Raw genomic sequence first — 15921 nt, forward strand, 5'->3', positions numbered from 1 at the left:
ATTAGCATAATCTGTGCGTCTTTTCCGAGAAACTCGATGAGGCAACGAGCCTTAGAATATAATTAGTCAATTTTAACAGGAAACAGTTGGGGGTCAGTCTGGTTATGAACCTCAATCAATAACACGCTACAGAGCCTGTGTGTGTGTGTGAACTGTCTGAGCTTTATGTACCGCAGATGTGATGTGGTGCACGTTCACCCATAATCATGGGTCATTTTCTTAATTAGCATGGAGCAGCAGCAACAACAACAACAACAACAACAACACACACACCGTACACCCTAGATCAAGGCAGGGATACACTTCTTTCTGATAAGCAACACCTTTACGTCGACAACCAAACGCTGAGTGAGTGTTGTGAGTGCAGTTGTTTACATCCTTGGAAAAACTGTGCTCAGAGTGTATGGAAAATATTGAGCTCTTGTAATACCACCATGATCGCCAACGGTAAAATACAATGGTGTAAATAGTCCACAAGCAAAGTCAGCTACAGACTTCACAGGCAGATTCATTCCCAATAAGATAATTTGCTCTCTCATCATCCTCCTCCTCCGCCTCACACATACTTCACACACTTGTATAGTGAAATTAGATAAAATTATATCACAAGCGCTTTGTCTGTGACAATCATCAGGACATGAGATTTTGAACATATCCTGCAGCTCTACTTCACGGGACATTTTATAATAATTACCAATGCTGTTAATTTAGGGCAGCTGTGACTAATAAATGTGTTTTTTTACAGGTCTTTTTTTTAACATAAAAACACACACAAAATGTAAACTTTGAACCAGAAAGAATAGAAAAAAATAAAGTTTCACTGTTTCTTTACTTTTGTGTCAACAACATCCAGGCTCTACGGTGACCTGACAAACTGCACGTACCTGGTGGCGTTGAAGATGGAGTGCTTCTGGCCCAACCAAATGGTGGACGAGTTCTTCATCCAGGTCCACAAACACTACTTCCACGACTGCTCGCTCTCTGGAAGGCTCCTCAGGGACCCGCCGAACCGCATCCTGGGGCCCTTCATCGTCGTGCCCATCCTGGTCACTCTTCTCATGACGGCTCTGGTGGTGTGGAGGAGCAAACGCAGCGAGGGGATTATGTAGTCAACAGAACGTCGGTGGGATTTTTGGGGATTGTTCGCAAGACTCATGCGACTGAAGTGAAGAGGAACATTTTTGTCCCTAATGTTGCACCACTCTCATCTTCAGTAACCAAAGGATGTTTGTGACATATGGAACAGACGTCAATCAAAACCAGAATCTCTGCATTACTACGGACCTGGAGTCACAGCTGAATGAGATACATCAATACAAAGCTACTGCAGCTTTGTTTCACATGGACTGAAATCATTTCACTTTTTACCAAACAAACAGGTGCTTCAGTACCAGAACAGGAACTGGTGGAAAAGTTATTGCAAACATAGAATTTGCTCCATCAGGAGAATGTGCTTCAAAAGAATTTTGGATGTAATGGTGCCACTATTACATTTGGAAAGCATGAAAATAACCCTCACATATTTAAGCAAACATCTCCACAGTGCAGAACTTTACAAGGAGATCTGTTTTTACACTCCAACAAGGATACAATGGAACACTCACGCTGACCTCTTTTTAAGAAACCCAGGGACATCAGATTGTGTAGATACAGTACATATACTGTGCAAAGGTCTGACACCACTATGTGATTTGTTTTGTTGACCGTATATACTTAGTCTCTTTATGATAATACAACCACTAAATGCAGGAGATATGTTTCAAAAAAGGAAAGAAGATTATCAACTGATTCTACAGGATAAGGTGTCAAGTTCTGTGTTGCATCTTGCATACTTTACTCTGCACAGACTGTACAAATGTAAATATAAATCAGTAAAAGCAGTTGGAGAATTATGTCTTTGGAATGACTCAGCACAAATGTGCTTCATAGTTCATAAACGATCTAATATGACTGTATCAGAATGATATTGGTATCGGTATGGTTCACTATCAGTTAAACTGACATGTAGGCGGACTGTCGGCGGGCGTCAGTTATTGCTGTTGTGTGTGCGTGTAACGTTTTGTGCTGAGAAACGCAAAAAACTGGACGTAGTCGCGGGTGAGAAGACGGAATCAACTCGGCTTGCACAAGTTATGGTTGGAAACAAAAGCATGCATCATCTTTTTTCCCAGTCAAATCACACTCAAGGTTCTGCTCACACCCCAATCGCTGTTCAGTCATAAATACCAAACATGTTACACACTTACAATTTGAAATCAGGAAGACTCGGATGCGTCCAATGACGTTTAACTCGCAGTATCACTTAACGCAGTGTTTTCTTAATCCTGCTCCTGGATTTTGACCCTCCACTCCAACACAGCTGCTTCACATCAATGGGTCGTTATTTGCAGCACTTGATGACGAGCTGATCATTTGAATCAGGTGTGTTGGAGGAAGGAGGAGGCGTCATCATCCAGAGGACCAGGATTGAGAAACACTGATTTAAGACATGCCTGAGCATTATATACACATCGTGTGAGCTGAACTCATTGGACGTTTGCTAATATATAAAGGCCAACAAACTGTAAACTGAAAATGTAGTATTCCTTCTGCAAAGTGTCTGATTGGGAATGCTTTTATTTTTCACCCTGACAGTGAATCTAAACACACTTGTAATGCATTGAAATTATAATTTGAGAGAAACAGTTAAAGCAAAAAAAAAGCAATTTTCACCAACTATATAAACACACCTGAGCATAAAGTACTCCAATTTAAAATGAGTTCATTTTTATGAACTTTTTGTTCATTTTTATTTACAAAAAGAGGAAAAAAGATTTGTTATTTTGTGACTTCTGCACAATTATTGCTACTTTATATCACTACAAAAAAGGTGATACAAAATGAATCAAAACTTTGACTCAACAACACATAAGACGACACGCTGACCTGTGCCGCGTGAGCACTAAGGGTTAATAAAGAGACCAGGGAAAATGAGTATGGATGGCCATTAAAACAAAGCGGTGGCCTGACTTTTGCACAGTAGTGTCTTCAGTATGCACAAGATGACATGAATCAGTCGGTGGGTTCTCAGAAATGTCTTTGTAACACAACCAAGATGACAAACCACTAAATTAATGTCTGCTGCTGATTTTAACAGATGTGTGTTAAAAGAATATTCTTAATGCAGATGGTTCATTGTCAGGCTGTCATCGTGGGAGTGTAATTAGTTTAAATTTTCTCTCTTTGTGTTACATACCTGCAGCTCAGTCTTGCTACTGGCTTCCATGGCACGCCGAGCAAAAAGTGCAGAAGAATCCACTGTCACAGACCGAAGATTGGCACATGTGCTGTACAGGAGAGAGATGCACAGACAGACAGGTCACTGTGTGTGGGTCCAGGCTCCAATTAGGATCAACTGTGATGATGTTATTGTGTTCTGCAGCTTCCATCCCCCATCACCAAGGAAACTAGAATGAAGAAAATGCCACATAATTATAATACAGATAAAGGTTAGGCGCAGCAGAGAGATAACATTCAGAAAAACTGTATCCCATATATTCCCATATTTATTTGAATGACAATGTGATGAAAGAATGAGTACAAACAGCCTAAGAAAGAACACGACATTGCACATTACTGTTGAATGTTGCCATAGCTTAAAGCAGTGTGTGCGTGTGTGTGTGTATCATAGTCCTGAGGTTGTTTTTATTGATTTATGATCTCCCTGTGTGGTAATGTGTGCTGTGTGAACTGCTTCCTCATTGATATTTTTGAACGCTTCCTTTCCTTTATAGATTTAATGACCTGTAACCCGCGCCTGTCAGCAAAAACACACACCCACACTTCCACAACACGATCATGATTTTGTACTTTGTGCCAAAATAGAGTTTACAGAGTGTTTGCTCTGAAGTTGTATTTCTGTTGGTGTGGTGTGTGACGTGATCATTAAAGAAAAAAGTCCAATAAATACATCTGACACTTCCAGGCATTTATGTGTCTTATGAAATGAGGATGAGGCAAAGGAAATGTAGTTACTTTTTGTGTGGTTGAGTGTACAGCAGTGCATTATTGTCCTGTAAATAAAGCACAAACTTTAGTTTTGTTGTGGGCAAATTTAGAGATGATCACATTTTCACACAGAAACAGAGGAGAAGAGATAATAGTATCAAGAATGTTGCATACATTACAAACTATCCTGTTTGTACGACACGTCAACACTAGAGGTGAAAATGTTCCTTTTTCGAGTGACAAAATATAAGTCGCAGGTCACCCGAATGCAAAGTCACTTGAGTTAAGTGTTAAGTCAAGTAGAGTGTAAAATGATTTTCAGATATTTCACAGTCAGGTGTCAAATGGAATCGGAGAGATGTGTCCTCTCAATTGAGACAAGTGCAAGTTGAGTCAGGAGACACTTAAGAATAGTCCAAGACATTTGAGACGAGTCTAATTCAAGTCTCGGGTCAATCAAAGTCGTTCACATGAAAATCGAGTGGTAAAGTAAGCGAGTGTGGGAACATGACAAATCCAGGTCAATTGTTCAATTTGAGTTTGAATTTTAATCTTTAAATTGAGTTTTTTTTCTCTCCAGAAATGCTGAAATAAAACCTAGAACCAGATAAGAGAAATCAATGTGTGAAGAAGACATTCACTCCCATTGTCCTTTTTTTCTGTGAAAAAAAAGCAAATAATCTACTGAACAGTACTTTCAGAACTTTAAGACAATGTTAGTGATGAACCAGTAAAGAAAGCAGTGCATTTAGCAAACTTAGTCAATTTCCAACAGGAGTTTGAAAACAACTATAAACTGAGCTGAGAGTAAATATTGCATCAACACTCACAGAGGGAACTCTTATACTGTAAACAGTCAAAACACGTCATTAGACTAGCTTATATTCCAAGTGGCTCAAAGAAAACATCAACAATAAGTCTATTTAACATTGTTCATGTTGTCACACAGTCTTTCTTAATGGTCCAGTCAGTGTGTAACATTAAGAAGGGCACTGTACATCAGCCGACATTGGATATACAGCCCATTTGTATGTTTGTATTGTTAATGTGTACTTGGTCCTGAAGACAAGGGTCTCATTTTACACAGGCTGCCATCTCGTGATGTCTTGTAAAGTCACATTGGAGCTTTAACATTGCCAATTCTTCATAATATGTATAATCTGTGCCAGATCTTTCCGTCATGTATTGTATAATCAGTGGCATTCTACACCTAAAACATCCTCTGAACCATTTGTCCTTCCATCTGAGAGCTCATCAGTTAATCGGTCAGTTTTATTACACTAGAGCTGCAACGAATGATTATTTTCATTATTTTCTCGATTAATCGTGTACTTGTTTGCTCCATAAAATGCTGATTGGTGTTTCCCAAACCTGGAAATGATGATGTTCTCACTTTTAATGATTTCTTTGTCAAATGGAGCAATCCAACCAGAAAATATTCACATTTAAGAAGCTGAAAAAAAGTCAGAATGCTTGTTATAATTATTAAATAATCTCTAAAGCCAAATAATCAAACTTATTTGGCTTATTTAGCTGTTGGCTATCACAAATGAAGTCTCTTTACAGGAACATGATCTACTGGTTGGAAAAAAAAGGACCTTAAAACTAATCATTAACACTTAAATGTGTCTGAGGTTTGCTGCAAACTGACGTGTTTAATAAAGCTGATTCTCCCCCATGAATAAATTAAGGAGGAAAGCGGCAACCTGAGGAGATTCAGAGGCTGAGGGCGGATACTGTAGCAATACCAATTATGCAGTGATAATGATAATAACCAACGACAGTGAGTGGGTTGAGGTCGAAGAGGTCGGGGTCAAGAATACAAACAGGTTTGGTTTGTTAAGCAGTTAAACATTTATTTTAACAATGCTATATAATTACAAATGATTGGCTCATCTAAATAAGTTCTAAAAATATATATAATATTTCCATAATTGATTAAACAGTTGATAATTGCTTCTTCCATACAAATGTCAGAAAATAGTGTCAAATATTGATCAAAGTTTCCCAAACCTCAAAATGATGACACTGAATGCAAATTTGGATCAATTTAAGAACTGAAATCACAAGACTTTGTTATATTTATGTATGAAAAAATAATACTAATAATCAAAAAATGTAAACATTATCAAATTAGTTGGCCATGAATTTAGTAACTGATTAATAATCTACCGATTTTTGCAGCCCCACATGTGACTTATAACTTCATGACAAGATTCTTATTATTAAATTATAAATTACTGTATTTACACTCTCTTAAGTTGTGTATAGCCCTATAGGATACAGGATTAAGGTGTAAGAGTAATACATGAATTACTAAAAAATGTAAGAAATACATAGTGATATAACTGGCAGAATCCATACATTTAACTTTTGAGTCTGTCGACTTCAAATAAGCCACTGACTCTATCTGCAATATTTCCTTGAGGAGAATGATCCAGAGTCTCTGTGTTCTTATTTCAAAGGCTTTATTCCCCCTTTGTCTTTATATAAGAGTTGAGACCAAAATGTAGGGCTTCTCCCCGAGGATCTCAAAGTGTGAATATCTTCATGTGGGGATAAAAGCTCTGAACATTTCCTGAGGACCATGTCATCCATTAAAACTGACGCTTCAGCAAACTGGAAGCCAGGTGAAGAGGCAAAAACTGAACTGTGGTAATGTTTTCAAACTTGTTTAGGTCTTTAGCAGGAGTGGAGTTGTGTTTTACTATCCATCCATGCATGTGCAAAAGGAAGAGATGAGTAATTGCAGGCATGGTGAGATAAAAGCATGTTAAATAGTTTCTATATCTTTGGGCAGTGCTTCCAAGTTTGAAAAAGTGCTGGTTAAAGTGATTAATACATTCACACATCTGTCCAGTAGGTGGCACAATACAAATGTTTGCATTGCCATAATCAGTAATAAGAAATTATATTTCGGTAGAGTTAATTTGATTAAAAGCCTTTAGATTAAGAGGACCTTTAAGGTTAAGGTCAAGGAAAGGCAGAAATGTCAGTCAGTCATCATCTAACCGCTTTATCCTCCACCAGAGGGTCGCGGGGGGTGCTGTGCCAATCTCAGCTACATCGGGCGATAGGCTGGGTACACCCTGGACAGTTCGCCAGTCCATCGCAGGGCCACACACAACTAGAGACAAACAACCATTCACGCTCACACTCACTCCTACGGTCAATTTAGAGTGTCCAATTTACCTAATCCCCACATTGCATGTTTTTGGACTGTGGGAGGAAGCCGGAGAACCCGGTGAGAACCCACGCACACACGGGGAGAACATGCAAACTCCATGCAGAAAGGCCCTTGTTCCAACCGGGGCTCGAACCCGGGTCTTCTCGCTGCAAGGCGAGAGTGCTAACCACTACACCACTGTGTGGCCCAAAGGCAGAAATGTGACTTTACAAATGCAAACTGCCGTTAAACACAAAAGAAGAAGAATTCTTTAGACATCAAGTGTCTTACATAAATATGGCACCATTAAAGAGAGTGATATAAAGCAACATAAAGCGTTGAGGCAAAACTGTGAAATGATTAATTGTAAAATGGATTAACAGTTAAGTTATCATTCTTGCATACATCACGTAGAAACGTACAATCTATCCACGAAACTGACGACATTTGGACCAAAACACGTTTACAGATTGCATATTATTTGTTGCTGAGGGAGGGTTTATCACAACCTGGCAACCTGCAAAGTATTGTGTGTAACTGAAAGGCATAATAAACCTACATAAATGGATCCTTATCAAACACAAAAGTCAAAATAATGTAATGTCCGTATCTGCTTTTCCACAGTTATCATTTTCAGCAATCATTTTCTCAAGTGCTGCCGAGGAGCTACAGGCGTAATACGTACCTTTTTTTTTATTTATTTTTTTTAGATAAAATTAGAGCTCAGCTCTGACCCGTCAAGTATTCATTTGCATCCAAAAATGCTTGAGGGAAATGTGACTTTTGCTTGATGTATTTTCAAAGCGCGTGCATCTGCAGCACCGTCACATTTTTACCACAGAAACGCTCACATCTTGTCCACCACACGAGAATTATGACCTAAATATAGTCTCTAATCAGCCAATCACATGGCAGCTACTCAACGCACTTAGTCATGCACATACACCTTTTATAGCACAATCTAAAACAGTGATGATAGAAGAAGTATGCAGCATGATTTATGAGTGTGCACTGAGTTCATACCGTTTATGCTCATTTCAACAGGAGAAGTACTTGAGTTGAACAGCTTTTGGTATTTTCGTCTAACAGAAATGAATGTGCTACAATCTTTAAGGCCAGAGTTCAACAGTGAGCTGCTTTTCACCACACAGACAGAGTATAGATTTAACCACCAGGAATCATTCGTTTCCATTGTACACTTTTGGAAAAAAAAACAAAAAAACATGCATGTAAGCTCATGTTTCTTAACTAAAATACTGTTTTTACTCCTTGAGTTGCTGAAATGAGACTAGAATTAGAATCTAGTTTTGCTTTTTAACCCTTGATTCTTAATAAAATCAAGGAACATGGGTTAAAAAACAGTGGTTTATTAAAAGCACAGCCCTTCAAACTGAAAGAATATGAATAACAATAAATAAAAAAAGTGCGAGTGAAATGATTGGAGCCATTTGTTGGTTATGATTATGGTGAGGTTCAGGGATCTCTTTTATTTCCCTCATAGCATCGACCTCCACTCAATAAAACACAGTAATGCATGCTGGATATCTACTGTCAGATGGGTGTCTTACTCACTGTGTTACAATGCACTGCCAGCCGCTCCACTGTACTTTCTGTACAGACTGTACAAACGTTTCCCACGGTCTGCAGAAAAGCAAAATGATAGTTTTCTGCACATTTATTCTGTCTTGTGTCAAGTGTGTCCCACACTGGAGGATTTCCAAATCCTGACTTGATTTTAAAAACCGTGGGAGACCACAGACAAACAGATTTGTAACAGATTGTCAATTGTTTCAATCCTGAGAGAGCACAGAATGGACAGTCCAGTCAAGACGCATGCAGGAACATAATTAATTCAACAAGTTCAGGGACGAGATTCCTGGGATTTGGACCTTACAGGTTTTGTCAGACAGCATGGCGTCCTGTTGAGGACAGCATCCCGGTTGGCGGTTCTTAGGGCCCGTTTCTGGATCTCCAAGGCCTCCCTGATCCACTGGTGATGTTTGTTACTTTCAGAGTGGATGACTTTGGCCTTTCCCCAGTCCATGATGTGATTTTCACTTTTGCAGTGATTAGGGACCCAACACACACCCTTTCATACACCTGGGATTCTGTCCTCAACAGGACGTCAGACAGCAGGGGGCGTAGTCATCATAGAGATACGTCACATGTAACATCACGTGACACGTCAAGGTAACCAAAACAACCTAATTTTTCTGTCTGACTGAACAAAACTTAAGCGCAAGTATTTTACAAAGAAGACAGTATGAATATTTTTGGACTGATCATCAAAAGACATTCTGAATTGGGGTCTCGTGTGTAATACTTCTATAACTTAGAAGTATATCACTTTAACACAACGCTGTGTCTCCAAGTGTAGTGGTGTTTAAATTTCACGTTGCCCAGTGACATTCAAAGTGATTTGTTGTTGATAGTAAAGCGACATGGCAATTTAACGTGGTAAACTCCTAACATGGGAGCTGTTACACTGAAGGTTACATTTAGGCATAATCTCCCTTTTTCTCAGCATCAGAGAAGTGCTGTAATTATACTGTTAAAAGTGGCTAATAAAATCTACGAACCAAAATCTACGCGGTGATAAAGCCTAGAAGTTCATTCACACCCATGTACTTTCTCAACACTATAGGTTTACATTTTTAGAAGCTGGTCATTTATCAAACAGCAGGAATTGTTGGCTTATATATTTCCCTCTCGAGACTCAAGTATCCCAGTTAATTCTCTCCTCAAAAACATTATCTCTGCTGATTGTAATTTACTCATCAAGGTTCATAAGTGCAGCACGAGTACGCTGGCAGGCACGAGCTAAACGAGGCAGTTCTGCCTTTTGAAACTAATTAGCAAGCAAACTACGCTCGAAACCTCTGAAACTGCTCATGAGGTCACCAAGATTGTGACGTACTGTATAGAAAAGGTAAAAAATCAATTTAATTAATGAAACGAAGGGGAACAAATAACACAGCTAAACGGCTCAGGGGTAAAGTGAAAACACTTACACAGATCAAGACCCACCGGGGGAGGGGGTGACAACGAGACGAGACACAGGTGAAGCTAATTAGGGCAGAGCAAGTAATCAAACCGACCAGGGAGTGATAAAGTGACAAGTAGTGAGTATCAAAACTAAACAGGATGTGTCAAAATAAAAACAGGAAGTTCACAAAAACGCAACAGCAGCGACGACAAGATAAAAATAAAACGCAAACCAAAACAGGAAAATAAAAGTGCAAATGAAGACCAACTATATCAAAATTCTTTCTGCACTTAAATATACATTTTAGTTGTTTGTACTTTACTTTCTAATTTCCATTCTGTGATAATTTACTTGTGTATGTAAATGTTTTTTTTCTTTGTTTGTATTGTTGTTGTTTTTATCTTCAGAATAATTATAGTTTCACATCTACATTGCCTAGCTGTCCATTACATAATAAATAAAGACCCATTACATAATAAAGTTGATAAAACATAAATGTTTTTAGTATAATTACTTGTGATGTCATGCACCACTGAAGACTTTATGGAATTCATTATTATTCCCGTTTTTGCGTGAATGTGGAAACTACAACGCATATTAACTACCATGACTAGAAGCTAGAATATTTCATTCACTTATACAAATACTTATAAAACATTCACTGACTAATCAGCATGTAGAAGTAGAATGTTTGCATATAAAATATCGCTGCATCTTAAAGCACCAGTGTTGAGAATTTAGTGGCATTTAGGGGTGATGTTGGATATATGATGGCCATTTAGTCGCATGAAAACACGTAAAGTAGTAGGAAAGGAAGTAAACAAAAAAAGATATGTCAGAAGTTATGAAAGGACCACTTATCAGACTGTGATGTAAGAAACTGCTCCCACTCTCTTCCCGCCGATGTCCACACAGGGTAATAACACACATCACAATGTCATTCACAGATGTCAGCCGTTAACTGTAATTCACGTCGCTTGCAGTGCTCTGTGTGTGCGCGTCGGGATTTAATTCCTTCTGTTCTGTTCCCATGGGGCACAACAAGGGTATTTCTGTTGTGTTCAGTATTTCCCAACTGAACCCAAAGCAATGTTTCAATCAAGAGGAAGAAGCAAGACTCAGGAGCAAATACTGAGTCTGACTGGGGAATTGTTTTGAAGACTTGTTTTGAATCGTAATAGTCTATGGACAAATTAACTGGTCAAAATGAAAATTATAAACAGTCAAGCGATGAAAATTGGAAAAAGTAAACTTTCTGTAAGATTTGTATGAAGATTGTTAGAAAAGTCAGTTTAGACCAGACTGAGGGAGCATTTGTGTGTATACACCAGCAGCACAAGGATAAGACGCAGTTTATGTCATCAAACTGCTGGATGACTGATTTTTTTGGCTGTATAATTCCTTTTTGAAACTACCCATGGACCCTTCTTTGTGTTTGCAGCTGCCTCACTTCACAAGAGCCAATGATGCTGTTGCCTCAGTTTGTCTTGACATAAAGCAAATCACTTCCTGCAAATAGCTTGGGAAACACAGCGAGGGAGTCGTGTGCGGAGGCTTAATTAGCACTGTGTGAACTCATTTGTTTATATTTAAAAGTGAGGCGCCACAGTTTTCGATGAGTTTCATTTAGTGTAAACTGTGAAAACTCCTCAGATACCTATAGCAACGCAACAACAACAAACCCAATCTGTTGGATGAACGCCATTAAAAAAAATTTAATTGGAAAATAGATAAGAAAAACAAATAGCTTTAATTAGTTCTACAGAGGGAACAACTATCTAATAATTGCAGAGTCCTCAAAGGAAGGAGAAAAGTAAAAGGATTTCGGTTACAATTAACTGAGGCTCTTCTGAGCCTTTTGAAATCAGTTTACAATCATGCTTGCAATCTATGCTTGAAACCTTTACACGTGACTTATGAGGTCAGGGACCACTTATTAACTTTGTGAAAATGACGTTCCTTGTCCTTTTCTCATTTTTGCACTAAGTGAGCCCTGTGCAGCCGGATCAACGGTGTGATGTGGATGTTTCTATTTATTTACAGATGGCCGTAGTCGCTGTTGTTATTTACAAGAAAAGAAATGTGATCTCTCGTGGGACAACACAACAATGGCGTCATCTCACTGCAGACACATGAATCAATAGTCTGAAAAATCTGTGTCCTCATGAAGTGTTTGGTGTGAAAAGCACATATTGGCTCTTTTCAAGTCAAATGTGTTTTTCTGGAAAAATAAAAAAGTACGTAGAGACACCAGTGACTGATGATGCTTTCTGTTGTGCTTGCCAGTGCTTTTGTATTGAAGCCGGCGTGGACAGCAGCACAATTGGCTTTGTGTATTTGAAGTCATGCGTGTGACTTCACCTAAACTTGGGAGCTGACAGTATTCTGAGGAAGTGATGAGCTGTAGCGTTCTGTACAGTGCTGCTCAATGTGCAAAGACATGCAGACTTATCCCTTTCTCTCAGCACTCATTATGTATTCACCTTTTTGATTATTTAGGATGCTTGACTGTAAAGCCCCAGTTTAATAACCATTTCAAACATTGCGTGATCTGACATTAACGGTGCTGTTATTCAACAAAGAAATAAACACTGGGGACGGAGCTTTGTTTAATTACAACGATGTAGTCATTGTTTGTGCTTCTGTTTAAGTTGGCATGACTAAATGCATTACTGTTTGCAGCCTGCCAAGCTAATCTCGCAGTGCAGTGAAGTGCCTCCCACGGCGGCAGCGAGCGTGTGGGCAGCTTTTGAAGCGGAACAAAGGAAACAGAGAGAGGCACTTTTGTCTGTGTGTGGAGCATACGTGGACGTCCATGGGCCTTTGCGATATACGTGTGCTCGTTTGTTGCATTTGCATAGGCTCACCTGCACATGCACAAGCATAATGAATGTGTCTGGTGACACAGTGTATGTGCAGAGTGAAGCACATGCTCAGAAGTGCAAGATGTGTGTGTATTCAGTCTTTACTCCACAGCCACTGCTTTCAAACATAACAATGAAAACCAAAGGCAGTAGTGTAGGAGCAGTCGCAGATACTCACGAGTGAAGAAAGCTTAAGGTTTTACCTCTGGGACTGCACTTACAGGCTGCCCTAGACCTGCACGGAGCAGGATGGATGCAAGAAGATTAGCACCATGACTCAATGCAGGCTCCAAATACTGCCACCACATCTGTACGTTTAAGGGAGACAAATTATTTAAGTGATTTACAGCATTTACAGCACGAACCTGCAATATTTGGTTGGAACACATTTAGCTTCATTATAGCACACATTCACAATCTCATAACATTTATCTTTGTTCACATTTGCATTCATTTTTCTTGGGCAGCTGCATAAAGTCTTCTCCGGCACATCCCAAAAATACTCAGTGGGGTTAGAAAATTATGTCTCATGCTTCCTGAACTCTTTTACAATTTGAGCCTGACATTGTCATCTTATACCCCCCAAAACCTAGTCATTCAGTAATATTTAGGTCAGCTGATCTTATTATTTAAGCACCTAATTACATTATCCAGATCATAACATGGGATTCACACAATGATTTTATGGTAAGCACAAAGCAAAAAATATTAAGTGTATGTGATATTTTTGTCCCACAACATGGAAACAAGTACCCGGGTTCCATGCTGTGGCTGATTTTACACATCTTGAAGCCATTAAAGTTGTTGAAAATATGAAAAACAGGCCATTATTGATTTATTTTTGGTTCATGGTTTGTGTATGCAGACAAAGAATAAATGGTATTTTGTAAAATTAGTCCATATCATTGATATTCAGACTGGTTTATATCAGCTACTTTAACATATCAGTTCTACGATGGAAGCTGAGGTGTAACCTTGACCACAAATTTCCCCACAAATCCTCCGCCTTGAGAGTTCACTGGTTGCAAGTTTTACGGAGGGAAAGCGTTGGTCAGAAGAACCAACGGTCATTTAAAAAGCTGCAGAAATAAGAAAGCAGATTGGAAACATCCAGAATCAGCCATGTAAGAGATGAGAGATGAGAAAGTCAGAGAGGCAGGAGAGAAACAAGCAGCCGGCACCAAACGCCCACGAGGTCAACACAACAAAACAGACAGACGGATGGAGGAAACTCAAACCCACAGACACACACACACGGAGAATTAAGGAACAAAGATGGACCTCTGACATCTGATCCATCGCTTACTGTTTGGCTTCAGGGCCAACTGACATTACTAATAATCTATGATTTTTTTTTTTTCATTCCACATATACAATACCGGTACAAAGTAGCTTATAACAGTTCAACCTGTCATTCATATGTTCATGCAACTCTTTCTGTTGTGGATGTATTTTTACAGTGTGCTGTGGTGAAATGATAACATGCTAGCTGATAGATAGATAGATAGATAGATAGATAGATAGATAGATAAAATGCTAGCATGCTAGCTGATAGATAGATAGACAGATAGATATCACCCCTCAACCCACTCCACAACACCTCCGCTCCAGCCAGGCAAACGTCCTGCTAATCCCAAGGACCAAGCTCCGAACGATGGGAGACTGAGCCTTCTGCCACGCCACTCCCAGTCTTTGGAACGCTCTCCCTGACGACCTGAGAGCACCACTGACCCTAGACACTTTTAAAAAAGGCCTAAAAACCCACCTTTTTAAGAAAGCTTTTTAAGTTTAATTGGAGACGTTCAAGACGTTCTCTCCAATTATTATTATTATTATTATTTTTATGTATGTAGCACTTTGAGATTGTTTGTTCAATATAAAGTGCATTACAAATAAAATTCATCATTATTATTATTATTATTGTTATTAGATAGATAGATAGCAAGCTTGCTAGCTAAAATGATAGCATGCTAGCTGATAGATAGATAAAGCTTGCTTGCTAGATAGATAGCTTGCTAGCTAAAATGATAGCAAGCTTGATAGATATGGTACTTTTCACTCTCTACTTATGTTGACTTTAGTTTGAAACCACATTTCTCTACAGTTGGGCAGGAAGTGGAATATATACCAGCTGTGGACCTCTAAATGTTAGCTTCAGCCAATTTGTGTGACAAATATCCCGTCATTGGAGCCCATTAATCTCTCCGTTAATGTGGGCGGCAGGTGTGCTGTCAGCGGGAAAATCCGTATGGAAACAATTTGTGCAGCGCCTCAATACTTCCTCCCCCTTCTCCCCCTCCCCCCCACCCCCAGACAGTAAATGGAAGTAGAAATGTGTTTTGATGAATTTGAGTTAATTGAGGTTCTGGTTAAAGAAGATTCGATACAGAACGTATTTGGCCCCAGCGGGAGCAGAACATCCAGAGAGCGGCATGCGCACGAGATGATTTATTGCATTCAACCGTCTCATTACCTGGCTGTGGCTGTCAGTGGTCACTGCACACACACACACACACACTGCACATCCCATATGGCCTAATGACAGGCTGTGTGGGAGAGTGACAGATGACAGCATTATGTGAGCACCTTCCTCACCCGGGTAAAAGGTGTGACAGTTCTCAGAGGGAAGAAGCAGGTAAATATACTGTATACCCCCTTCCTGCCTGACGACACCTCATATCTAGGGGTAGACGAAGAGCAGAGGAATACTGGGATTATATACTGCACAGTTCACTGTATGTATTTTGGCTATAAAGTGCAAGCAGGGAATAATAATAATAATAATAATAATAAAAAACCACATATAGGTTAAAATGCAGTGTGTAACTTTTAAATACAAACAAATATCCTATTACATTTGAAACCATCTGCAAAATTAGTTCAAACTAATCTGATGTTTGAACTAGAGGCAACAGCTG

The 15921-nt window shown here is 39.2% G+C and overlaps 1 protein-coding gene across 2 annotated transcripts in view; it reads left to right on the forward strand.

The window, feature by feature from the left end:
* ramp1 (receptor activity modifying protein 1) overlaps positions 1 to 2808 on the forward strand; it is a 46383-nt gene extending 43575 nt beyond the window's left edge. For both annotated transcript variants that reach the window (XM_044017199.1, XM_044017205.1), the window contains exon 3: positions 854 to 2808. In XM_044017199.1, the coding sequence (XP_043873134.1) occupies positions 854 to 1109 (256 nt within the window). In that variant the 3' untranslated portion in view covers positions 1110 to 2808. The remainder of the gene's footprint in view (positions 1 to 853) is intronic.
* The last annotated feature ends 13113 nt before the right edge of the window (positions 2809 to 15921 follow it).

The sequence above is a fragment of the Solea senegalensis genome, linkage group LG2 (genome assembly GCF_019176455.1).
Source record: "Solea senegalensis isolate Sse05_10M linkage group LG2, IFAPA_SoseM_1, whole genome shotgun sequence".
NCBI classification, from domain to species: domain Eukaryota; kingdom Metazoa; phylum Chordata; class Actinopteri; order Pleuronectiformes; family Soleidae; genus Solea; species Solea senegalensis.